Source organism: Cnephaeus nilssonii (assembly GCF_951640355.1).
Source record: "Cnephaeus nilssonii genome assembly, chromosome: 7".
Taxonomy (NCBI): Eukaryota; Metazoa; Chordata; class Mammalia; order Chiroptera; family Vespertilionidae; genus Cnephaeus; species Cnephaeus nilssonii.
In genome coordinates, this window is record NC_137078.1 from 63,057,251 (window position 1) to 63,084,358 (window position 27,108).

The 27,108-nt window shown below is 45.7% G+C and overlaps 2 protein-coding genes across 2 annotated transcripts in view; one reads left to right on the plus strand and one right to left on the minus strand.

The window, feature by feature from the left end:
* LOC307103485 (uncharacterized protein) overlaps positions 1-12,126 on the minus strand; it is a gene marked incomplete at its 3' end in the record, with an annotated part of 334,890 nt that extends 322,764 nt beyond the window's left edge. The window contains exons 1-2 of the mRNA XM_079777833.1: positions 12,073-12,126; positions 4,961-5,031 (exon numbers count right to left, since the gene is read on the minus strand). The remainder of the gene's footprint in view (positions 1-4,960; positions 5,032-12,072) is intronic.
* A 126-nt stretch (positions 12,127-12,252) lies between these two features.
* On the plus strand, positions 12,253-14,981 carry JUN (Jun proto-oncogene, AP-1 transcription factor subunit). The gene has a single exon (XM_079776642.1). It carries the CDS (start codon positions 13,211-13,213, stop codon positions 14,210-14,212), a length of 1,002 nt encoding a protein of 333 aa, XP_079632768.1. The 5' UTR covers positions 12,253-13,210; the 3' UTR covers positions 14,213-14,981.
* The last annotated feature ends 12,127 nt before the right edge of the window (positions 14,982-27,108 follow it).

A 27,108-nucleotide genomic window follows, 5' to 3' on the forward strand; every position in this document is an offset into this window, starting at 1 on the left:
TATCCCTGGTAGAGTCTGCCTCTCTAGGACGGGTTCTACAGTGAGACACATGGAGCAGACCTGAATTTAACCCTCAGCCCTATTCCTCCAGGAAAAGCCATCACCACTGCTTAGAAAACTGCAGGGGAGGAAGAGCAACGGAGAGGACAGAAGACTGAATGTGGCCTTAGGAAGGCTATGCCACCACACCTGGCCTGCAGACTGATAAACAGGAAATGTTAGGCATTTACCTAACGTTGTATAACACAGATTTTGTGGTGGTTTCTTTCACAACAAAAGCTGATTAATTCATCTCTTGTGATGAGCAAAAATGTACATAAATCATATATTTTTAAGAGTGAATAAAATCTTTCTAACACATTCCCAAGTAAGGTAGCTGATAATGACCAATTGGTATATAACTTTCTACTCCTCTCTCTGGGTTTCGTAAGGACTAAATGATCAAATGTATATAATAAGCACTTAGCACAATGATTGGCATATGCTATAAGCATTCATTAAACATTAGTTTTTTTTTGCCCTGGCCGGTGTGGCTTAGTTGGTTGGGCATCATCCTGTGCACCAAAAGGTTGCTGGTTCGATTACTGGTCAGGGTATATGCCCGGATTGTGGGCTCAGTACCCAGGAGGCACCCAATCAATATTTATCTCTCTCTCTCCCTCTCCCTTTCTCTCTCTCTAAAAATAAATAGAAAATATTTTAAAATAAACATTAGCTATTTTTATTAATATTCTCATACAAACAAATATACTCTATACTCATAGATAGGTTTTTATTTTCATTTATTTATTTTTTTAAATATATCTTTATTGATTTCAGAGAGAAAGGGAGAGGGGCAAGAGAGACAGAAACATCAATGATGAGAGAATCATTGATCGGCTGCCTCCTGCACACCCCTACTGGGGATTGAGCCCAAAACCTAGGCATGTGCCCTTGACCAGAATCGAACCCAGGACCCTTCAGTCTGCAGGCCAACGCTCTATCCACTGAGCCAAACCGGCTAGGGCAAGGTTTTTAAATTTATGCAAAAATAAAACCATGCTACAGACATTACAACTTGCTTTCTTCACATAACACTGTATCATGGGCATTTCTCTAAATCAACTCATCTTTTTAAATGGCTACATGATATTCCATGGTTTGAATATACCATAATGTATTTTATCTATTTCCATTTTGTAGATAAAGAAACTGAGACTCAGAATGTTGAGGTGTTTGGCAAAAGTTTGGCTGCCCTGTGACACACCTGGGCAATCTCAGGTAAGTGGAAATGACTTGTGGGCAAAGCTTTAAGAGCTGTCCCTGGTGTTGCCTCTCTCTTCCCTGTGATACATACCAGCAATATCTCAGATGGGAGTTGCTCCTTCAGCCTGGGTCTCAGAGTAAAGAGTTAGGCCTGAATCCAGATGAAAACGTAACATGCACATGAAATAAACTCACGTTGTTTTAAGCCTCTGAAATCTGAGGGGCGGTTTATTGCCATAACATAATGTAGAGAATGCTGATGCAGTGTTTCAAGGCTTTCAAGTGTTTGGATGTCCACCGCAAATATTCATCCTCACTAGTTCGACCAAGCACCAACATGCTAGTCAATCAAGATGTGGGTTGACATAATGATGGGAAACAATCTCCTTCCTGAACTACATTTTTCAAAATTATCAGTAGCCCTCTCCCCTGATGCAAAATCACTAGGCAAAGGACATGACAGCATCCACAAAAAGAGAACTCTAATGACATGGTCCAGTAGGTTAAGGACTATCCTTTGTATGTGGGAAGCCTCTAGGTAAGTCAGGATCATGAGAACATTGACCAAATTTTTTTCCAGGTTGTAAACTCCATCACATGAACACTCAACAGAGCACTAAAGTCACTAGTTCCAAGAAAGCCATCATCACAACATTGACATCTTGATGGTTAATCGGCCATATTTCCTCCTAGGTAAATGCATATTCTATCTAATAAAAGAGTAATATGCAAATTGACCATCACTCCAACACACAAGATGGCTGCCCCCATGTGGACACAAGATGGCCGCCACAAGATGGCCAGCAGGGGAGGGCAGTTGGGAGGGACCAGGCCTGCAAGGGAGGACAGTTGGGGGCAATCAAGCCTGCAGGGGAGGGCAGTTAGGGGTGACCAGGACAGCAGAGGAGGAAAGTTGGAGGCGACCGGGCCTGCAGGGAAGGGCAGTTGTGGGGGACCCAGGCCTGCAGGGGAGAGCAGTTGGGGGGAACCAGGCCTACAGGGGAGGGCAGTTAGGCGTGTCCAGGCCTGCAGGGGAGGGCAGTTAGGGGCAAACAGGCTGGCAGGGGAGCTGTTAGGCATCAATCAGGCTGGCAGGGAAGTGGTTAGGGGGTGATCAGGCTGGCAGGCAGAAGCGGTTAGGGGCTATCAGGAAGGCAGGCAGGTGAGCAGTTGGAAGCCAGCAGTCCTGGATTGTGAGAGGGATGTCTTACTGCCGGGATCAGGCCTAAACGGGCAGTCGGACATCCCTCCAGGGGTCCCAGATTGGAGAGGGTGCAGGCTGGGCTGAGGAACACACACCCATGCACAAATTTCATGCACCAGGCCTCTAGTACATATTATAATACAAGGCCTTCTGTATGCATTTATTAAGTATGTGCACATATATTTTACAAGATGCTTCTCTCATGCTCATCTTCTCCATTGTTCATATCCAACTTAACTTCTGGTCCCTCCAAACATTCCCCATAGTCTGGCCCCATATTCAGACCTTTGTACATGCAGTCCTTCTTTCTAGAACACTCTTTCTTCACTGTCTCCTCTTCTTCTGGCTACTCCTCCTTAGAGGATAATTCTCTGACCCCTACCTTATCAGATGTTCCTTCTCTGTGTACCCAGAACATCCTGTCCTTCCTTCTCATAGCATTATCATACTTGACTCATCTTGCCTCTTTATTATGTATTTTCCTTGCTGTACCCCAATTTTCGTGTGGGTACCATACCTTTTGCTCACCAATGTTTACCAGGGGCTGGCCCTTAGTAGATGCTAAAAATTGTTGAGTAAATGAATAACATATTTCACAATATATGCTACCTATATTTCTTCAGAAATCCCCAAAGCACCTGGCACTTCTCAATAAATGTCAACTGAAAGATTGAATATAGAAGAGGATGTAAGACATGACAACATGTCCCATGAAGTTTATGAATTTTAGATAGAAAACATTACCAACAGGAAGCATGGGTGTGTGATTAAGTGCTATGTCCTTTACTCCTGCCTCCTGCACTAATTCTTTCAAACAGGAAAGGGGAGAACAAAACTCCCTAACTTTAATTCCACACTTATTCTCTCTTTGAGGGCATCCTGCAGCACCAGCTGGAATAAGAAGACACTAGTAGCTCTAATATATATACTCCAAAATCTCAGTGGTTCAACACAGTGTAGTTGATTTCTCATTCAGTCAAAGTCCAATGAGAATATTCCAGGTCAGTGGGCAATCTTCCACATGGTCATTCAGAGATCCAGTCTCTTTCTATTTGTGGCTCTGCCCTTCTCTATGACCCTTGCTTTTAACCAGGAGATGGAGAAAGATGGTTTTATGAGCCAGGCCTGTACACAGTACACATTACATTCACCCCATTTGCTTTGGCTAAAACTTAGCCAAGTGGTCACACCTATTTATAAAGGAGGCCAAAAAAATGTAGTTTAGCTGTAGGCACAAAGGAGAAAAAGGGAAAGGAGTTTGGTGAACACTTCATAGTTCTTCTACAACAAATGGTAAGCAAGTATCTAGTTTTAAGTGATTCCAAGTACAGGTAATTGTGATTTATGGATACTATTTTGATATAGAATGTCCATTTAACTCATATTGGACTTGAGAAAATATCATCACAAGTTTTTAAATTTTGAGAGCCAAAAAAAAAAGGGTCAATTCCAGAATTGAGAAACCAATGTTGATGACCACTCCCAGGCAAATTCTAAAAGAGAACATTTAAAGATGGCTTTTGTATAAACTTTGAAAATGAAGTGGTGATTATTACAAGTTACTATGGGCTCACTAGGAATCATCATAACTAACCAAACATAGAGTCCAGCACATTATAGACAATAAATATGTATTGAGTGAGAGCTTCAATTCTACTCTTAAGGCAACTATCCCATTGGTTAAAAAACCCCTGTAATTTCAGAAAGTTCTTCCATAAATATAGCAGTTTTTCCTTCTAACTTCTAACCATTACCCTCACTCTGACCTTAAAACCTACAGAATAGCCCTGCCCTCGCAACTGTGGTTGAGTATTGACCTATGAACCAAGAGAAGAGGTCACAGTTCAATTACCGGTCGGGACACATGCCCAGATTGTGGGCTACATCCCCAATTTGGGGTGTGCAGGAGGCAGCAATCAATGATTCTCTCTCATCATTGATGTTTCTATTTCTCTCCCCTTCTCCCTTCCTCCCTGAAATCAATAAAGATATTTTTTTAAAAGCACAAACCTACAGAATAAGTCAACTCCTCCAAGTGACAGTTGCACAACTACTTGGAGATTTCTACATATGTTCCCACAGTCGTTTATTTTTCCCTCTGGGTAAATACTTTCAGTTCCTTCATTTCTTCTCCATGGAGCATAGTTTCAGTCTTCTCACCACTTGACCTATCTTCTCTGAGATCTCCCAGATTGGTCAAAATTGCTTTCCAGTTTCATGTCCACAGCATTTCCAACACAGTAGAACCAGCAGCATTCACAGAAACTGTCCCCAGCTCTGAGTATCACCAGAAGTATTTAAGTAAAGAAGAAGCTGCCAAAATAATCCCTGCACTAGGTGAAGGGCAGGACTAGGAAGATGACTTCTAAGGACCTTGCCCCTTTATGATCCTACATAAGTTTTGTGGGAGTTCTTACTGCTGAAGAGACATCACCATAAGGGCGATGATGTGTACAAGAATTCCACATTCCTCCTTAACAAACTCTCCAACAACTCAATGTACTTACTTACTTGTATTTCAGTTTTCATTTCTGCCTCTTTACTCCAACTGTGATGTGGATGCATGTATCCAAGATGACGACCTGAAAAAAAAGGGGGCGGGGGAGGAATAAGGAAGAGAATGGGCCACTCCAAAATTGGAAACCAGTCTCAAGCAACTGAGAACTAATTTTGTTGAGAGTTAATCCAAGAGAAGGACTTCCACAGGGGCTCTGATGTATAAGAAAGGTTTACTGAACACCCTCTATGTGCCAAGCATTGTGCTAAATGCTGTGGATATAGTGAAGACAAAAAGCTGTGCTTACCCTACCCTCTTGATGCTTCACCTATGGTGGACAAGACTGATCTTAAACAAGCAAAAAGAAAAAACAACAATAACACAAAGAAATATGGAATAACAAATAAAGATAAATTCTGTTTTGATGAGGAAATCTTCATTTCCCTGGCTTTGGGTTTTCATGAAGTGACATTTGCTAACTTTCTCCATCCCTTATTTATTCCTCATGGGGAGAGGAGCGGGTTATCTGGTCTCTGAGTTCAGAAGACCCAGCATGCCCATCTCAGCCACTTTCTCTTTTCAGGATCAATTTGTCTGCAGGATGTACACACTCACTGTCCATTTGGAAGGGGCCTGCAACTGCCCACCTTTGCCAGAGACTGGTGGGTAAGTTCAATTCAGGGTGAAGCATTAGGAAATCCATGATGGCTTCATGTCTGCCATGCCCTCCAATCCTATATCAGCTATCAAGTTGACATTGCAATCTCCATTCATCTGCTTCCTGTATCCAAATTTCAACTGGTTCTGAACTCAAGAGGGGAAAAAAGGGGGTATTATTTTATCACCTTCCTGAAATCCCAATGCTATTTAAAAAAAAAAAAAAAAAACATAGGGACTTATGACGAAGTATTAAGAGGGAAATATAATTTAGATGGGGGAGGGTGTGGTATGAAAAAATAAAGCCTCTTTAAGTGACATTTAAGCTAACATCCAAAAGAAACAGAAATTGACCAGGGAACAGGGAAGAAGTAGGAGGGTTCCCATAAAGGTTCTTAGGCAAGAAACAGTTTGTCTTGTTTGAGGAACCAAAGAAGTCCAATGTGGGAGTCATGAGGACTGGTCACCAAATACCTCCAGCTCTCTGCCTTCCAGGCAAATAGGATTGCACTTCCTGGTCTCCTTGTGCCTGGGTGGGGCCATGAGACTACTTTTAGGCAGTGAATCCTGAGAAGCTACACGTGACATTCTCTGGCAAAGGTACTTAATTGCGCCTGCCTAAGACCCTCCAAAACATTCTTTCCCTCTGCCTTGATCAATATCTGTAGTGTTCTTGATAAAGGGTGATGCACTAGGCTGTGTCCCAGAGGAAGACAATGTAATCAGAGTCCCTACCAATCCCTAATAGACAGGGAGTAGGAGCAAGAAATAAAAGGTCTCTGTCTTGAGTACTGAGATTTGGAATTGTTTTTTACTGTAGCATAACCTGCTGTCCTGACTGATACAGCCACAGCCAGTGTGGCTACACAACAGTAAGTGAGGGGAGAAGCACTAGCTATTTCATTCAGGCGGGTGAGGAAGGATAGCCCAGATCATGTGAGATCTTATAGGCAAGGTAAAGAATTTGGGTTTTATCCCAAATCCAACAGGATGTGCTCAAGAAGGTTTCAGTGAATTTGAAATATTCCAACCTTTATGTATTAAAACAAGGTACTGTTGTCATTTGACTATTAAAACACCCACTTAATTCCACTATAGAAATGGCTGTTTAAAAAAAAAAAACATCAACAAGCATTTATTGAGCACATTCTATCCTTCCATGTGCTAGGCACTGCATTAAGCACAGGTGGTACAAAAATGAATAAGACACAGTTCCTGGATCTGGAGTCAGAAATGTTAGAAAACATTTACAACACATGATAAACATTCCCTGCTTCAGGTATGTGTCCAGTGTGGTGAGAGCCAAAGAAGATAATAACCATTTGAGGGAAGGGTAGTCAAGGGTAATAGAAAGCATCAGAGGGAGCTTATTTGAGCTGGGTCTTGAAGGGTGCGTAGGAGTTTGCCAGGTGGCATTTTCATTCTGGATATAAGTAAATGGAAAGACAGGAAAATGTCAAAAGACTGGAAAATGTTTAGGATAGCTGAGACTCAGGAATGGGGGGAATGTGTAGTGCAGGGTGTGGCAGACTATATTGCTATTTGCAAATACTTGCTGCCCCTCCCCACTGACATCAGGCTTGGCCATGTGCACTGTTCTTACCATGCTCTTTAAACACCATGCTCTCTCCTCTCTGCCATAACAATCAGCAATGTTCCAGAAAGGGCGCAAGAGCAAGGATGATGTGTGGGAAGCAGAGACACAGCCAACCCATAATGGGTGTGTAGTGTGAATGAGAAATAATTCTGTGGTTGTCATCCTGTAAGATTTTTGGATTGCTACCTTTGTGTAGCCTCGACTATACAGAGGCAAGAGTGTCAGCTCTTGACTTCCAGCCACTTTCCTGAACCCTGTAAGACAAGGTCATGTGAGTAGTTTTTGACCAATAATGTATAAACATAAGTAATGTGTCTTATTTCTGGGAGGAAGCTTTTAAAGCCAATGGGAATTCACCATGCTTTCCTTCCCCCACTGAAATGGTTGGGATGTTATGGAAGCATATATCTAGATGAAACCTTCTTAACTTGGTTTCTGAGTGAGTACACTGTGCAGAGCCCCTTTGACTTTGAACATGTAGTATGAGCAAGAAATAAAGTTCATGGTGTGTTTGTTTTTGTTAAGCCACTAAAATTTAGGATTGTTTGTTATTGTGGCAAACCTGGCCTATCCTGACTGATATAAAAACTGGCACCTAGACATGGGGTAATGTGATAACAATAAAATTAAACATTTGTTTAGAGGACAGTAACTAGGAACACTGTTAACAGAAGCTAAAAGGATAGCGATCTATTTGGTGAATATATCATCTGTGAGAATTAGAAGGCATATATATCATTAATATAATGGATTCAGAATAAGAGACCATAAAACAAAATGTTAGTAGCATGTGCTGGTTGCTGTTGGATGCATTTGGAAACTTATTACAAAAAAAAAAAAAAGGAAAGAAATGAGCTCAGAGAAGAATTGGCCAGTTTGCAAGGAAGAATGAAAAACAGTAGAGACTATCTAGAAATTCAGAGATTTGTAGTGTTAGAAGAGGCTACTGTTTCTCCATCTCAACTAGTAAAATATACAATTAAGAAATGTTTTCAGCAAGAAAAGGCCGGGGAAAATCGGCCTCGAAATATGAATCAAGTCAAGAATATGGCCTTCACCCTACTGTTAAAATCTCTGGATAAACTGTGTTACCCAGCATATGCTTTCAATTGAACAAAATGGCTCTGGAAAAGGGAGGAAAAGTATGACTCTCACACCAAAGCCCAATAAGTCCAAAGCACTCAAAACCAAGTTAGGGGGTAGGAGGGCAGGAGAATGAATGAGAGACAGAGAGATCAGCAGGCATGAGAACAAGAAAGCAAAGAAATATGGCAGACATAGGACTATGTCTACAAAAGAGTTGGCCGGGGCTATTCGGAAGTGGAATGGCTGGAATCAAATAGATAAGAAGCCTACATTTATGTGAGAGTTCTACTGCCAAAAGCACATCAGCCTGGATTAAAGGACACTGTATTGGAGACTTAATATCACTCTGTATATCACCCCAATGTTTAAAAGCTTATTTTAAAACATGTTTTCCTATGCCTGCTCTAGATATAGAAGAGGAAGTGCCTCTCCTAGGCAAAGCCAGGGGTCATGGAAATCAACAGATGGGGCAGCTCCACTGGGGGAGCAGAATCAGGGCCTAACTGGGGGGTCCTCAACATGTCTGCTCAGGGGACTAGGGTCTACTGTGGTCTTCTAGTTCTTCTCTTCCCAAATGGGTGTCCATTGCAGTTATCCTGTCTCTGCCCCACTGTTCTATACTGAGGGTGTGCAGGGTAGACCAAGTCACATCTGGAGCTGATACAGAGTCTAATACGCATCCCCCAGAATCTGGAAAGTGAGCTTGGCATACTGCGACTAAACGGGTCTTTAGTGTTGTCCTCCTTGAGGAAAGAAGGCGGGAATTCTGCCTGAGGGAGGACACTAAGCCAAACACTTGGTGAACAGAAAGGGATGCTGTTAGAATCATTAGTATTGTTCCACAAATCTTCCTGGCTCCTTCCTTTCAAGACACTTGGCAGGATTACAGAGATTCAAAGATAGGAATGGCTGGTGACGTGACTTGCTTTGGCCAATGATACACGAGCAGAGGGCAGTGTCACTTCCAGGTGGATATTCTGAGCCAGTGAATAATTTCCCAACTTCTCTCCACCACCGCACCCCCACCCCCACCCCAGCCAAGACAGTAATAAGCATGCTTTAAGATGAAACCTTCTTCTTCAACTGGAATCCTCAAGTGACCACAGCAAACAGTACTTCCCGCAGGCCCCCAGTGGGCACATAGCATCAGTCAGAAATGAACTTCCCTGGAGTAAGCCACTGAGATGTTGGGGTTGTTCGTTAGGGGAGCATAGCTCAGCCTTTCCTGACTGATAAATGGAGTGAGAGATGAGGCCTGAGAGCAGGAGCTAGACTGTGTCCGGCCCCTTCTCCTCGGCAAAGGTGTCTGAACTCTCTCCTGGTGGTAAGGAGAAGCCAATGAAGGCTTCCAAGCAGGGGCATTAACATATACAGATCTGTTATTTTTTGGATGAAATATGCTATTTCTCAACATAAGGAGAAAAATCAGCCTACTAAACCACATAAGGCAGAGAGGAACACACAGAACCCTTAGGCAAAAGATATATATTTATACAAAGTCCTAAGTCTTGACTTTTCTAAACACAGGAGCTCTGAAAGGAGTTACAGAAGACGAGGAAGGCAAATGTCTTCTGTCCCACCATCTAAGCTCTATTTCCTCTGCAGCCAATGCGGTAAGAAAGTCTCCCAGAGCAGAGAAGATACAGGGAATGTAACACAAACCTGAGGTCAATTTCCAGCTGTCTGTGTGGACAGAGCAAGACATTTCACCTCTCTGGGCCTAGTTCCTCATATGTTAAATCCACCCAATAGTATGCATAGCTCTGTGATGGTGGGAGAAACCACATATTTAAACTGCTCAGGCAAATGCCTGGCTGATAGATTTTTAATACATGAAATTTATTTTTATGGCTCTCATCATAAACATTATTAAGAATACCAGCTCCCCTGATTACAAAAGAAAATGACTCAGGGCAACAGTATTGAGGAGAATGTTCTCTCCTTGAGGAAAGTAACTGATCTTGTCATCGCTGTATCCTTACCCCATCCCCACCCCCCACCCAGCATAGTACCTGGGGCTCATAGTAGCCACCAGTTTTCCGCTGCTGCATGAGAGAATGTGAGGTGAGTGTCTGGAGTGAAGAAAAGCCGTCAAGATTTCCCTACCACCAGCTGCTTGTAGGGCTGTTGAATCTGAACTCTCAAAGCCACAAAGCCCTTAAAGCTCTGGGCTCGGAACCCAAGGCTGAATTCCCCCAAGTTCTGAAGCTGAAAAGCCAGAAATAGAACCCAGGAGCATAAACTGCTGCAGGTCCAACTGCAAGCCGCAGTATTAGGCCTTCTGCCTGGGAAAGAGCTGACTTCTGACCCCTTCCTCCCTCACCCTCCTCCCCTCACTGCTCCTCACAGGCATATGTACACCTGTTCCTGCCAAGTCACACTCAGATCCTGGCATTCCTTCGAGGCTCTGGGAAACTCAGGGAAGGGGGCTGTTTGGCAACCACCTCCTGGCCCTGAAGGTGATGATGCTACACTAACTCAGCCCACTGAGGTGGTTCTCTGGGGCCCCTCTTGCAGATAAAGGAACTGAAGCTCAGAGAAGCTCACTTCTCACCGTGGCAGGGCTGGCCACGACAGAATCCACGATTCCCGACTTCAGTATTCTTTCCACCAGACACTTTGTCCCTAAGGGGTGCGGGATGGGGGAGGATAAAATAACCACCACAGAAAAGGAACCACTTATATGTGTCTAGCGCTTCCTACAGGCTACACAGGATATGGGCCCGGCACCTGGCCTGGAGCAGAGTCCTTGCTGCTGCGTGACTTTTGGCGAGTGTCTCGGACTTATTTTCCCGGAAGCAAATCTAGGCGGGAGGAGTGGGAGTGTGTGTGTGTGTGTGTGTGCGCGCGCGCGTGTGTATGTGTGTGCGTGCGTGTGTGTGCATGCGCCCGTTCGTTCGAGTGATGTGGGATGTGCGTGTTCTTGTTATGCGAGGGCAGGGAGTAGACTCTCACCGGGGTTCTCCAAGTTTCGGATTCCCTATACGCTGGGGTTCTCAATTGGACGCAGAGTTGCCCCCCAAAATGAAACAAAACAAAAAAAGCCGCTTCCGAGACGAAGCTGTGGCCCCACACCCTTTCTCCCGTGGTCCGGAGGGCGAAGTGGGGGAACGGCGGGGACTTAGCTGAGCACCTAGTTTCGAGCAAAGCAAATCACCGGGCTCCCAGGGGCAGCCAGACAGCGGGGCGGACGGCGCCCGTGAACTTGACCAGGAGACAAACTTCCTAGCGTCCTCAACGTGGGGGGCCGCCTCTCGCGAGACCGCCCCTAAACTTAAGCCCACTTTCATCCCATCACCCCCGCCCCCCCACGGGGGACTTAACAGGGCCACCTTAAGGGCGGCGCCCCGCCCCCCGGAAGTGCGGGGGGGGAACAGGACTCGGGCGCTCGGCCTCCCCGCCCCGCGCGGCGGCAAAGTGCCCACACGGATGACTTCGAGCCCCGCGAAGTTGGGAGATACCACACGTCCCGCACCCTCGGCCCCAGACATCTGGCCGGGTTCCCCAGCCTTCTAGGTCCCCGCAGCCTCCACATTCCCGCCCCGAGCCCCGAACTGGAGCCCGCCTCCGTCCGAGGCTGCGAGCGCCCGCGCGTCTGCCCCGTTCGCGGTGGAAGCCGTCACTAGACAGTCAAACCCCAAGACGTCAGCCCACAATGCACCGGGCGGGTCGGGAAAGACGCGCCGGGGAGGGGGAAGGCGAGGAGTGGGACGCGAGCCGCGCGGGAGGAGGGAGCGGGGTGAGGAGAAAGAAGGGCCCAACTGTAGGAGGGCAGCAGAGCATTACCTCATCCCGTGAGCCTCCGCGGGTCCGGAGAAGAATCTTCTAGGGTGGGGTCTCCATGGCGACGGGCGGGCCCGCCCCCTTGAGAGCGACGCGAGCCAATGCGAAGGCCTTGGGGTGACATCATGGGCTATTTTTAGGGGTTGACTGGTAGCAGATAAGTGTTGAGCTCGGGCTGGATAAGGACTCAGAGTTGCACTGAGTGTGGCGATCGCTGCGAGGCGCGAGTGGAGGTGCTCGGACTCCGGGAGACAGGCAGACACTGTCCGGACCGCACCAGTCCGAACTGCAGATCTCATTTTCTTTTCCAGTTTCTCACCAACTGCCCAGAGCTAGCGCCTGTGGCTCCTGGGTTGGTGTTTTGGGGAGCGCCCGAAGAACCCCTTCTCCAACCGCCCCCTGGAGGAGCGTCCCGCTGCCCGGGCGCCGCTGACAGCGCGGAGAGCGGCGACCGTCGCCCGGAGAAGTCCGGCGAGCCGCTGCCGCGGCAAAGAACTTTCCCGGCCAGGAGGGCGGGGGACTAGCGGCCCCCGGGTCCCGGAGCGAACTTTTGCAAAGCTTTTCTCCACCCGAAGCCGCGGCGGCGATAAAGGAAAGCCGGCGGCGGAGAGAAGAGCGCGGAGGGACGAGCGCTCAGCTACGTTCGCACCGGTTGCTGAACTTGGGGGAGCGCGAGCGCGGCCGCCGGGCGCCCCCTCCCTCTCGCAGCGGAGGAGGGGACAGTCGTCGGAGTCCGGGCGGCGGAGACTCGCCGCCGGCCGGCCATCTGCGGGGTCCGCGCCGAGCGCCGCCTCCGGGAGACCCACTGTCGCCGGAGAGCGAGTCCGTTCGCGGGCGCCGGGAAGCCGCCGCGCGGAGGAGCGCTCCGTGAGTGACCGCGACTTTTCAAAGCCGGCGGCGCGCGCGAGCGGACAAGTGAGAGTGCAGGCGGCCTCTTAACCCTGCGCTCCCCGGAGCGGAGCGGACCGGTGAGGAGGGCGCCGAGGGGCGGGAGGCCCGCGGGCGCGCGCGCTCTTAGAGAAACTTTCCTCGCCAAAGGCCCCGGGAGGCGCGGGTGCCCCCGCTTGCCAGCGCGCTGTTGCGGCCCCGAAACTTCTGCGTGCAGCCCAAACGAACCCCACGTGAAGTGACGGACTGTTCTATGACTGCAAAGATGGAAACGACCTTCTACGATGATGCCCTCAACGCCTCGTTCCTCCAGTCCGAGAGCGGTGCCTACGGCTACAGTAACCCCAAGATCCTGAAACAGAGCATGACCCTGAACCTGGCCGACCCAGTGGGCAGCCTGAAGCCGCACCTGCGGGCCAAGAACTCGGACCTCCTCACCTCGCCCGATGTGGGGCTGCTCAAACTGGCGTCGCCCGAGCTGGAGCGCCTGATCATCCAGTCCAGCAATGGGCACATCACCACCACGCCGACCCCCACCCAGTTCTTGTGCCCCAAGAACGTGACGGACGAGCAGGAGGGCTTTGCCGAGGGCTTCGTGCGCGCCCTGGCCGAACTGCACAGCCAGAACACGCTGCCCAGCGTTACGTCCGCGGCGCAGCCGGTCAGCGGGGCAGGCATGGTGGCTCCGGCCGTGGCTTCGGTGGCGGGCGGCAGCGGCAGCGGCGGCTTCAGCGCCAGCCTGCACAGCGAGCCGCCAGTCTACGCCAACCTCAGCAACTTCAACCCGGGCGCGCTGAGCGGCGGCGGGGCGCCCTCCTACGGCGCGACTGGCCTGGCGTTTGCCGCGCAGCCCCAGCAGCAGCAGCAGCCGCCGCAACCGCCGCACCACCTGCCCCAGCAGATCCCGGTGCAGCACCCGCGGCTGCAGGCCCTGAAGGAGGAGCCGCAGACGGTGCCCGAAATGCCCGGGGAAACACCGCCCCTCTCCCCCATCGACATGGAGTCCCAGGAGCGGATCAAGGCGGAGAGGAAGCGCATGAGGAACCGCATCGCTGCCTCCAAGTGCCGGAAAAGGAAGCTGGAGAGAATCGCCCGGCTGGAGGAAAAAGTGAAAACCTTGAAAGCGCAGAACTCGGAGCTGGCGTCTACAGCCAACATGCTCAGGGAACAGGTGGCACAGCTTAAGCAGAAAGTCATGAACCACGTTAATAGTGGGTGCCAACTCATGCTAACGCAGCAGTTGCAAACGTTTTGAGAAGAGACTGTCGGGGGCTGAGGGACAACGGAGAAAAAAAAATAACAGACACAGACTTGAGAACTTGACAAGTTGTGAGGAAGAGAGAGAGAGAAAGAGAGAGAGAGAGAAAAGAAGTGTCCGAGGACTAAAGCCAAGGGTATCCAAGTTGGACTGGGTTGCGTCCTGACGGCGCCCCCAGTGTGCACGAGTGGGAAGGACTTGGCGCGCCCTCCCTTGGCGTGGAGCCAGGGAGCGGCCGCCTGCGGGCTGCCCCGCTTTGCGGACTGGCTGTCCCAGCGCAAACAGAACGTTAGACTTTTCTTTAACATTGACCAAGAACTGCATGGACCTAACATTCGATCTCATTCAGTATTAAAAGGGGGAGGGGGAGGGGTTGCAAACTGCAATAGAGACTGTAGATTGCTTCTGTAGTACTCCTTAAGAATACAAAACGGGGAGGGGTCGAGGGGGGGAGGCGGGAGGGATGTTTGTGAGAATGAGGCTGAGCCTACAGATGAACTCTTTCTGGCCTGCCTTCCTTAACTGTGTATGTACATATATATATTTTTTAATTTGATGAAAGCTGATTACTGTCAATAAACAGCTTCATGTCTTTGTAAGTTATTTCATGTTTGTTTGTTTGGGCGTCCTGCCCAGTGTTGTTTGTAAATAAGAGATTTGAAGCACTCTGAGTTTACCATTTGTAATAAAGTATATAATTTTTTTTATGTTTTGTTTCTGAAAATTCCAGAAAGGATATTTAAGAAAATAAAATATTGAAAAAGTACCCCTCCCCCAACCTCTTTTCTGAATTATCTATAGATTACCTATCTAGGTGGAGTTGAAAGAGTTAAGAGTGTCCATTAAAATCACTCAGTGCTTCTTCCTAACAGGCAGTAAAAACTATTCTCTACTGGGCTTGAGAAATAACTGTGGCTGATGCTCTCAAGTTATGCTCTTCCCTCCCCCACTGTCTATGTAGAGTTGCTTACAAAGGATAGTGTAGCTTTTAAGGGGGGTGAGGGAGGGGAGGTTGTGGTGAAAAGGGACAGCCCACTGGGAAGTCAAACACTTTAAAGTTTAGATTATCAAGTGGCATGTGCTGTGACCATTTATAATGTTAGTAGAAATTTAACAATAGGTGCTTATTCTCAAAGCAGGAAAGGTGGCAGATTTTTACAAAAGATGTATCCTTCCAATTTGGAATCTTCACTTTAAGAATTCCTAGATTTAAAAGATGGTCGTTGCTTATGAATATTTATAACAGCATTCTTGTCACAATAAACGTATTCAGTAACAGATCTTGAATTGCTTTCCCTTTACTACTTTTTTTTCTTCCCAAGCCCTATATTGAAGCTTTTCTTTTCAGTTGCAGGGGTTAACATTACTACCATCTGAAGAATTTAGTAAATTGAGTAAGAGTCAACACAGAATTGCAATGTGTATGAAACAGTTACATTAATTCTTCTTCTTCTTCTTCTTCTTCTTCTTCTTCTTCTTCTTCTTCTTCTTCTTCTTCTTCTTCTCTCTCTCTCTCTCTCTCTCTCTCTCTCTCTCTCTCTCTCTCTCTCTCTCTCTCTCATAAACATCTATGCCTATACAAATTACCAGTATAGCAGTTTACCATTTTGGATTCTCCTATAGTTTACTTCATAGTTTATTTCTAAAATAATCAACCTGTTTAATTATTTTAGCATCAGTCTCAAAAGATGGTAATCTATATACTATGGAAAACATTTGCAAGAGAACACACAAACAGCAACACGATGATTACATGTGTAAATCAAACCTTGACTCTGGGGAAATGGCAAACTTGAATTCTGTCTGCAGATATAACTTAGATCAACAAGGCAGCACTTCAACAAGGGAATAATTTTTGCTTAGTTGTTTTTCATCCCAAGAGCCAGTGTGATTATCAAGCAGCAAAAGCAATTTGATATCCAGGAATATTTCTTTCACAAGCCACTAATTGAGGCTGGGCTGTTTGCTCATTAGCAGTGCTCTAGTACCCAACAGGTCTGGGAGTACTAATTTCCTGCCCATGGCTGTAAATCCACAGACACAAAGAGATCCTCCTTAGTATATCTAGAGGTGGAAGAGACTGCACGGGCTTGTTAGCTATCAGATCCACCCCATTCTTAATAACACTTTTTAACAAAGGGTTACTGGGAGCAGAGTAGGGTTTGCCAAACAGTGAATTTGCCGATGTCAGCAACCCGGAAGGTGAGTTGATTTTGACCATATGTAGAAATAGTCAGCAGAGGGACAATAAAGCACTTTGGGGTGGGGCTCTGTGGAAGCTAAACAAGAGCCAACTAGAAAAAATAAGCAGGCTGGAGAATTAATTACCTGCAAAGGTAGACTAAGCCCAGACAACAGTGCAGTACAGAAAAGCCACACCACTCCCCCGTTTGCTTTAGACTCCAGGGTTTAAAAAAAAAAAAAAAGCCTGAAACTCAGGCTTATCTCCATACTTGTTTATTTCAAATAACTTTCCAACAAGTATATCCCTGAAATTCTAACAAAAGGGTTAGAAAAAATTATTGTGGCGATCTCCTATAAACTTTGGAGACAGAAAAATCCGCTAATTACTTGTAGGCACTCAAAGTTAATTTTATTTTGGTATTCAATGTTATTGTTTGGGTAACATTCATAGTTGGAGAAAACGAAGTTAGTAGTACATAAAGCCATTAATCCTCTTTTAATTTGTTTTATATGTGAATATATGAATATTTCCACTTGAAAATTTTAACCCCTTGTGTCCATTGGAGCAGAGGGTTCATGAACGCAATGAAAATGCCTATAAACTTGTGTGTGTGTGTGTGTGTGTGTGTGTGTGTGTGTGTGTGTGTGTGCTTGAATGTGCACACATGCTCTCACACACTCACCTCCTGGGGAGAGAGATCGTTAGCTTTTATTTGGTTCTCACAGTGTTCCATGACTCAAAAGAAGTTAATAATTCCCAAGCTACACATTCACTCTAAGAAGCATATCTTTGTGTGCATCTGAATCCCAGGCCTTTTCACCTCCATGCTTCTGCTTGTGCTCATTGCTCTGCCTGATACACTTTTCCTTCTGGTTCCACTGGTGAGTCCTACCCACTTTTCAAGGGTTGGCATAAGTGGCACCTTCTCTGTAAAGCCTGTTTTGCTAACTCCATCTTCAGGGGGAATGAATATTCCCCATAGAGCACCCATAACACTTTATCAAAACTTCCATGATAGCACATTATGAACCTCTGTATCTCCTGGCTAGAACCCTATCCTCCTCATCTGTAGACCCAGACTTCTAGTACACTTCCTGGCATATACAGGATATTAATAAAGTAAATGTGTGATGACTGAATGAACAATGGGGCTTACATCCTCCTCCCAAATAATTCCAGGTCTTGATTTCTTCTGGAGAAATACACCTCATTTGTTTCCGGGTACACAACTCCAGATGGATTGAAGACCCCCTGAAAAGCCAAATCTGGGCAATCACCAAGTTCCAAAGCCTAGTTCTCAATGAGTGATCTTAATAGAATTAAGCTCTCAGCACATTCATTCTCCCAGTCACACAGAGTCCCTTCACTCCCCATTAATGCAAGTGGTCATCTTCTTATATAAAATGGGTCTGCCCGAAACATTGGGCTTGGAGGTGGAGATGGGAAAGAATAATAAGTGGTCATTAGACAGGCACAAAAAAAATAGTTCCAGATGTGGCTTTGTTAAAAGCAACCACTTCATTGGTATTGCCAGAGAGGACTTTTTATGTCTATAAAGTTAATGTATTTCAGGGGTCCAGAAGTCAGTACCCAATATTTGCTTGATAGAATGATCGTGATAATGTATCTATTGCCCAGGTTCTTTTATTGTTAGAGAATATGTACATAGGATGAACCAAGGAAAAAGACAAAGCCTTTTAGTCCACCCCGTCCCTTGCCTCCACCACCTACTTCTAAGTTGGTCAAGTGAAATGTCATGGAAGAGGGGAAGAGGGTAGAAGCTGGGATGGCCCCAGAAAGTACTCTGGAATCTGGCCCAGTTATTTGGTTGGACTTTTGACATCCCAAAGAAGGGCATCCCCTGGGCCTGGGTCTCATTGAGGCCCTGTGCTAAGAGTGGGGATTCGATGACGAGCAAGACACAATCCCTAAGCTTAAGGAACTCATGGTCTAGTGGGGAGGAGTGTGCACATGAAGCAGAAGGAAGTGCCAGTGAGGGGAGGAGGAGCCATTATCAGGAAAGACTTCATGGGAGAGGTAACATTTGAGCTGACCCAGTGGGACTCACCAGGCAGGAGCGGTAGGAGGAGGAACTGGTGTGCAAAAGCACGGGGGCATAAGAAACCATGGTGTGTTTAGAGACTTGTAAGCTGCTTGTGGGGGCTGGGAATGAAGATATGAGAGGGAAAATAAAGGGAGATGAAATGAGGAAGTGTAAGGGTTAAGACAAAATAAATGAACAAACAAAACTGAAACAGACTCATAGACACAGAGAGCAGACTGGTGGTTGCCAGAGGGGAGGGGGGTTAAGGGACTTGCTGAACGAGGTGAAGAGATTAAGAAATACAAATTGGTACTTACAAAATAGTCACGGGGATGTAAAGTACAGCATAGGGAATATAGTCAATAATATTACGATAAGTATGGATGGTGCCAAGTGGGTAATGGAAATATCAAGTGGAACACTTTGTAAAATATATGATTGTCTAACCTGAAACCAATACAAAATAATACTGTTGGGAAGATAAAATCAACAGGTGTATTAAAAAAAATTAAGGGTCAGGTTGTTAAGAGTTTGAATGTTATCCCGTAAGTGATGGAGAAATGTAGAAGGAGTAGAAGCAGAGCAGGAACATGACTCTCTCAACTTAAGAAAGAGTCATGCTCGCAACAGTTTGGATGATGGACTGGTGGGGAAAAGGCTAGGGAAGATGTGTAATACCAAAGAGAGGTGTTTAGTTTAATTTAAAGTGCCTGTGGTATTTAAAGTAGTTCTAGAGTTGGGGAGAAATGGGAAGAAGACGGCTTGATTCAAAGCTACACCATGCCACAGTCCTTCCTACACATCTTTCTGAGAAGTGAGGCCTCAAGAGCGATATCAGAAGTTCACTTTTCACCTAGGCTGCTTGTCCATATTTAAGTTTTCCACTCCACTGTATCTGGCACATGAAGGAAGGAAATTCATCTTACCCAACGGTCCAGAGCTCCCCTGCTCAGCGTCAGTACCCTCAAATACACAGACGTGAAAGGAAGAGGCTTGTGACCTCCCAGGGCCACCGTACAGAGCTGGTCCTCACCATGGCAGGACCCAAACCTAATTTCATCGAATCACCTAGGATTAAGTTCAGTGGGATGAACTGACCCAAACTATACAAATTCTTTGATGTATAAACTAAGAGGCTGGTGGTTTTATGTATGTTGGAAGGGCTGAATTATAACACTTTACATTCATATAACACTCATTTTATTGATCAAGCAATACTGAATTCCTATTTTGTGCCAAGCACTAGAGATGCAGAGATGCAGTGGAGAAATGCACAAGATGCCTCCCCTCATGGAGTTTATAATCTGCTAAGAGGCACTGTAAATAAGGAAACACATTAATAAATGTATGATTCTGTATTTTGACAAGTACAGTTGGCCTTTGAACAACACAGGATTGAACTGTGAGGATCCACTTATACACGGATTTTTTTAATAAATACTGTAAATGTATGTTCTCTTCCTTATGCTTTTCTTAATAACATTTTCTTTTATCTAGCTTACTTCATTGTCAGAACAGTATATAATACACGGAACATAAAAAATATGTGTGAATGAACTGTTTATATTATCAGTGAGGCTTCCAGTCAACAGTAGGCCATTAGGAGTAAAGTTTTGGGGAGTCAAAAGTTATACATTATTTTTGACTGTGTGGGGGATCTGTATCCCTAACCCTCATGTTGTTCAAGGGTCAAGTGCACAATTAAGAAGACAAACTAGGCTCTAAGAAAGAGGAAAAACTACCTAAACTGGTTTGATGGCAAAAAAAAAAAAAGCGGCGGGGGGGGGGGGCAGTCTGGAGAATTACTTGCACTGAGATTTATTAGATGACTAAGAGTTCATCAGGGAAGAGAAGAGTATGGGTAGGGAATTGCAGGTGGAGGGTCAGCATGAGGGGAAGCTTGGGAAAGACTTTGGGGTAGCCTAGGAATTAAGAGAAGGTCTGCATTCCTAGAGTGGAGTAAGCAAAGGGGAGATTGATGAGCATGAGATTTGCACTCACCAGTTCATACTCTTGTCATTTCCAAAGTGCTCTCGCCTCTTCTATCCCTCACTGCTCTGAGGATGCTCATTGTCATAATTGTGTTTCACAGGAAGAGAAGATGAGGCTTCCAGTTAGTTTTAAGTATTTTTGTCACTGGTAAGGCTGCAGTTAGTTCCTCAGACATCAGCCATATACTTCTCCTATGTTATTCCAGGAAGCAGATGCCCTGGTGATCCTGTGCTCTTTACCCAGAACACAACCCTAGTTCTACATCAAGTACCCTGAGGAACTGAATTAGTCATCAGAAGGTTCTTTGATGTGCACAGCATCTGAGCAAAGGTAATCAGATAGTCTCCTGGGATGTTTCATCCACGACACAGCAACACAGAATGAACTCTCCTTGTCCTGCTACAAACTCCTCCTCCCTGAAGAAGCCCTGATAGTTTCTTGTTATATAAACTTCCTTCATATATATCCACTAAAAAAAAACATTGCCTGACACCATTACTGCTTCAGAAAATTGGGTTTTGAGATCATTGATTAAGATATTACTTTCTGGCTACCTAGACAGAATTTGGGTATTTCTCAGATCTTCTCAGGACTTTCTGTGCATCAGTGAATCTCTTTCATAGTGCATTGATTCATTCTAGATTCATACTCAGACAAAGCATCTCTGCCTGACCTTATCGCAAGGGTAGAAATAGGTCAACAGGCACCTGGGCTGTTAAATAATTGATTGCACCACAAGTTAGGATGTTTATAGAAAATAGTAGCAGAAGACACAATTTAAACAAGTATTTCAGACATGAAACAGGTTCGGGGCAAATATAGTGGCTCAATGACATCATCATGGGCCCGGGGGTTTCCATCTTTTCAGTTCACCATTCTTGGGTCAAGGAAGTTCCTTGTGTGGACTCAAGATAACTGTCTCAGTTCTTAGCATCATAGGTAAACAAAATAATCACTAGAAATTCAAGGATGTTTAGTCTTTCTATTAGCAAGAGAAACCTTTCCTAGAAGCTTCCCACCTCAACCCCAGTGGACTTCCCTTTGGGTCTCATTGTCCATGAGCAGGTCACATGCCTATACCCAAACTCATCCCTGGCAAAAGAAAAAAAAATGAAATCATCATGATTGATCTACACCCATGATTCATCTCTTAGGCTCACCTTTGTCTAAGCACAGAAGAAAGTGAACACCAAAAGTAAATTTTAAAAATAAATAAAGATCAAGCTTCTGATCGTAGAAAGAAGTGGTAGGGAGGATAGCTTTTAGGTTGGTGAATAGTCATTTGTACTCTACACCAAATATTTCCAGTTCTCCTCTTGGGCACAAAGTAGGGTTGTATTTACCTATCTCCTACCTCCTTGACATTGGGTGAGAAGCCTGGTGACTTGTGTCAGCCAATGAAATGGGAACAGTAGTGACTTACATCACACCCAGGTGAAAGCCTTAAGAATTGAATGTAAGCATATGTGGAATCTAATTAACAAAATAAACTGATGAACCAAGAGGATCCAGAGACAATGAAGCATGGAACAGAGTGTGGAATCTCAGAGGGAAGGCGGGGGAGAGTGGGTGAGTGGGAGGTAATCAACCAAAGACCTTGTATGTATATATGCATAACCCATGGACACGGACAATTAGGTGGTGAAAGACTGGGGCAGGGGCTGGCTAGAGGGAGTTAATGGAGGAAAAAGAGGGACATATGTAATACTTTCAACAATAAAGGTGTTTAAAAGAAAAGGATGAGTGTAAGGTTCAACATGTTTCCTTTCCTTAGTCTTGACAACTGTAAAGGCAGAAATGGAGTGTTCAACAATCTGGGTCCCTAAATGATGTTGGTGTACATCAGAGTCCCTCACCACCCCCAGCACACCCATGAGCAAAAAATTACACCTGTTTTAAGATCTGGAGATTCAAGGGATGCTTGTCATTACAGCATTACCTAGCCTTTCCTGTAACTGCTCCAGTAGGAACCAACAGTATCTGCCACAAGTATAATAAAAACGAATACCTGTATAATATTCATAATAGATACCATTTACTAAGTTTCTATGATATAGCAGGAACTATGCTAGGACTGACAAGGTAAATGTTAGGGCTGTGCTTTATATATGAGAAAATGGAGGTTCAGATCTTGTTCAAGGTCATGGAATAAGTGGTGGAAGCCGGTGCTGAGTCTAGGTCTTTCTGAACATTTAGGACTTTGCTCCTGAAACGTAGCCATGTGAATTTATATCTCAGTTGAGCCTCACAACCTCCCTGCCATAGGCACTATCATCATCCCATGTTGCCTATGTGGAAACTGAGATTCAGAGAAGAAATGAACTTGCCGAACTTCACAGACCTGGGAAGACACCGGAGCTTCTGCCCTTTCCGTTGTTCCTCACTGCCCTTCTGACCACATGAAAAACCGAGGTATTAGGAGTTACAAAAGAGAATCAAGGTATTATGACTTAGAGCAAATGCATGGATTTTGGAGCCAAGTGCCTGGACACGTTAAATCCGGCTCTGCAGCTCCTAGCTGGGGAGCATGGAGCAAGTCCCTTAACATTGCTAAGCTTCAATTCTTCCCTTTGTAAAAATGAGGCTGACCATGGGTCTTAGGAAGCTGTCAGGAGGATCATATATGTAAAGCCCCTGCAAAGAGCAGGCAAGCAATAATTTGCCATTTTCCACTGTAGACTTGTTAATTTAAGAAGAAATGCTCAGGAATCCTCCCACCAAGGCCAGTGAGTCAGTACACACGCGCGCGCACACACACACACACACACACACACACACACACACACACTAGCTGAAATGAAAGCGGTTCCCATTAAGATTCAAGGAGGTCTCCCAGGGCCTGCTTCTTGGTCACATAAGGGCTGGCAGGTCCTCTCTGAGGGCTGGAGAGAAGTTTTGTTTCCCCAGCTGCAGTCGCAGGGGAATGCTCCGCAGGCACGGCATTGGGAACCTGTTTGGCTTGGCTCAGGAGCCTGTCAGCACATTCAGGAAGTGAAGTCAGAGAGAGGCAGGATTTCAAACAGAGCCAGCTGCACACAAATGCCTGGGCAGTGGAACGCCTGATCCACGCAGGGTGCCTAGCAGCCCGGCTGCCCTGGGTGCTGTGAAAGAAGCTCTGAGAATGGCTCGGGGCCAGAAAAGGAAGAAGCAGTCACTCACACCCAAACGAGGACAGTGACTTCCACGCCAAAGCCACCAGAAGGACTATGCAGGGGTCTTCTCAGCCAGCGCCAGGCCTTGGGCAGGGGAATGGCTTAGCCTGAGTTCCCAGAGCTTGCTGGGTGGAGGAGCTAATGTGTATCTTTTTGGAGCTTTGAAGTCAATGTGTGAGAGGGGAAGGGAGAAGAAGAGGAGGAGAGTAAAATGAAGGAATGGGTTAGGAGTGTTAGGGAGGGTAGAGAAGAAAAGGATGTGCCTGAGAGGATATGGAATCCTGAGAAGGAACACGCTGCCACTTTCTAGCCATGTTCCCATGTTCCGGAAAGAGTACAGTGGCCGAGACCTGAATTCTAAATCCCAACTCCAAATCTCCTACCCATGAGCCTCAGTTTCATTCATTTCTCTAAGCCTCAGACTCATTAGCTAAGAAATGGAGATGGCAATACCTATCTCATAGGGTTGATATAAGCATTAAATAAGCTAATATATGTGACAGGGCTTAGCCTAGTGCTGGAACACCATTAATGTATCAGTTAGGATTCATGGTTGCCAAAGACAGAAAATTCAGTTTAAGTAAAAAGGAATTTTATGTAAGTGAAAACCCATCAGCAGAGGTAGCTCTAGTGGGAAGGGAGGGGAGGATAAGAGAGAGCCATATGTGGGGCTCCAATGGCACCCTCAGGCTGTGATTTCTCTCCATCACTCAGCTTGCTATGGGGAGCGTTAGCATCATCCCCAGTCTCCATGTGATAGTGTCCAGCAGCTGCCACTCTCTGCCCATAGCAAGAAGTGGGATGACTTCAGCAGTTCCTCACATCCTCCCGGGATGGTGTTTCACTGGCCTGATTGGGTCTCATATCCATCCCTGAGCCAATGACCATGGCTTAAGGATGGTGTGGGATATGCTGATTGGCTTAGGGGTAGGTCAACTGCCCACCTCTAAAACCAGGATTTTGCAGTCCCATTAAACCACATGGCCAGGGATGAGAGTGAGGAAGGAGGCGATCTTCAAAGTAAGATAAGGATCCATGAAGGAGTAGATGCTGGAGGTCAAAAGAAAATAGACTAGAGCCCATCTCTTTTGTGATTATTATTGTTACTTTTATCAAATTTTACAGGCCAGAATAGAGGGGCATCTACTACCCTTCAAAAACCCAGGTCTCAGAAATCAAGGTCCACTCTCTTCTAATGGGTTGGGGCTCCAGGTATAAATAATCAAGAACATACTTTTCTGGGTGGAAAATGCACAGGAGGGTTGTTGGAAACAATATTACATACGTAAAAATACTCTGTAAAAATAGTTATTTATTAATATTACTTGCTATTGTGATGGATTTTGTAAAAAAAAAAAAAAAAGAAGAAGAAGTGGCAGTGGCGGGGGGGGGGGGGGGGTACTTCTCTAGGCCAATTAAATAGAGAGTTGAAGATTCTCCACAAGACTTTGAAATGTCAAGAAGCCCCAGTACACACACTATGGCCTATGATTTTCTCCACTCACCTGCTCATTGAACTGCATTGGACCAGGATCTGCAGCAGTATCTCCACAATTCAATTGCTGAAGCAGTAGAAGTGGAAAAGAGAGTGAAATAGACTGTTATCATGACTGAATTCTTCTCCCCCCACATACCAAATCAAAGATGTTTATACCTGGGAGCCACAGATGTGGGCAAGATCTCTGAAAATTCCTAGAACTGTTTATTAGTGTAAGAAGTGAATCCAGTGTTGCAAGTATGAAATACCAAGAAAGGTTGATGAGTATCTGCTGTGCAACTTAAAACATTTTTAGGATGTAATATGGTGACCAATGCTTGGTGTAAATAGTCTTACCATCTTTCTACCTTAGGATAGTGAGATGGGATTGATTGATTATCACTCTCAGAAGGCACTGTTTCTCTGTTCATTTACTCCATGTTTACTGAATATCTCCTGTGTGTCAGGCAGCCCCTTAAGCACAGGAGGTGAGAAGCTATGTAAAGCATTGGGTCCTACTTTCAAAAGTGGCGGCATTCAATATGTTAATTTCCATGATAGAGGCAAATACAATGCACCTTGGGAGCAAGTAGCCCACATGAGGGAGTTCAACAATGGCTTCACTAAGGAGATGATTTGGAATTGTATCTTAAAAGAGATGAGTGGCAGTCTGACAGAAAAATAGGTGATGGCGTTCCAGGGAGAAAGGGCATTAGGGATTAAGGCAAGTAGGACTCAGAGTCCATCAGTCAAGTGTCGACTATTCATGGGAAAAATGAATGGAGATCCTGCCCACTTATGGTCAGGTAAGGAAAAGAGCCATTAAACAGATTATTAAACAGATTACCACAGTTGCTTTATCTAGCCCAACACTTTGCAAAGTGCTTCAAAGATGTAGAAGCGGAATCACTGCAGATCCTGTGAAGGCTCTAGCAGAGCATTCGGGGGTGGGGGAGGGAGCAGACTGGCCATTAGGAAAGGCCTCCCCAAGGCAGTGACCTTGAAACCAAGTCCAAAGAATTAGTTGGGCATATGGGGGTGAATAGGGAAAGCATTCCTGTCTTGGGCAAGAGCTTGTTTTAGAAGTAGTGAGCGGCCAGTGTGGCTCAGTGGTTAAGCGTTGACCTATGAATCAGGAGGTCACAGTTCAATTCCCATCAGAACACATGCCTGGGTTGGGGGCTCGATCCCCAGTGCGGGGCATGCAGGAGGCAGCTGATCAATGATTCTCTATCATCGTTGGCATTTCTATCTCTCTCTCCCTTCCTCTCTGAAATCAATAAAAAAAATTTTTTTTTAAGTAGTGAGAAGACCAGTGTGGTTAGAATGATCTGGGGAAAGGGGCGGAGAAGGAGGAGACCACGGGGCAGGTGGATCCAGATGGTGTACAGTTTAATGGGCATTTCTGAATATAGGACCCAAACCCTCCAGTCTTCACCAATCTGAGAGCTTATGTGACAGTGAAGAAAGAGAACCCAGGCTTTTTCTGAAGGTCACACACTTTGTTCTTAGGACCCAAGCTCTGATCCCTGCCTCGAGAGACGGATCATGACATTAGCTATTGATGAAGCTCTTGTGATTACTCAAATGGTGGTAACTGCCTTCTGCGTTGCCTTGTTTCAGCCTCACAATAGTCTTTTCAGGCAACTAGCACAGGCCTGTTCCCAGGTGCAGACGCTGAGACTCAGAGTGATTACAGAAAATGGCCAAGGCCCCGTGACTGCAGCAGGCAGGAGCAGAATTTAGCTCTCAAGTTGGACTCCCAATCATTTTGTCAACCCGCCTCTGAAGGAAACCAAAAGCATTGGAAATCTTGTAAACTTCCAATGCTAAGCAATATCACCCTCCCCACATGGTACTTCCACACATAGTAGGTTTAAAATGAATGCTGATTCCGGTTCCTTAATGTGGATCAGAAACTCCAGGGACCTCTTGATTTTCTCTTCCATCCATATCTGGGCTTCATGCCCCTGCTGTTTTGAATTCCATTTCAAATGAAACACACACACACACACACACACACACACACACACACACACACAC

Bases quoted from the DNA above. Each gene is read 5' to 3' on its own strand.
- JUN (XM_079776642.1), top strand. From the start codon at position 13,211: ATGACTGCAAAGATGGAAACGACCTTCTACGATGATGCCCTCAACGCC.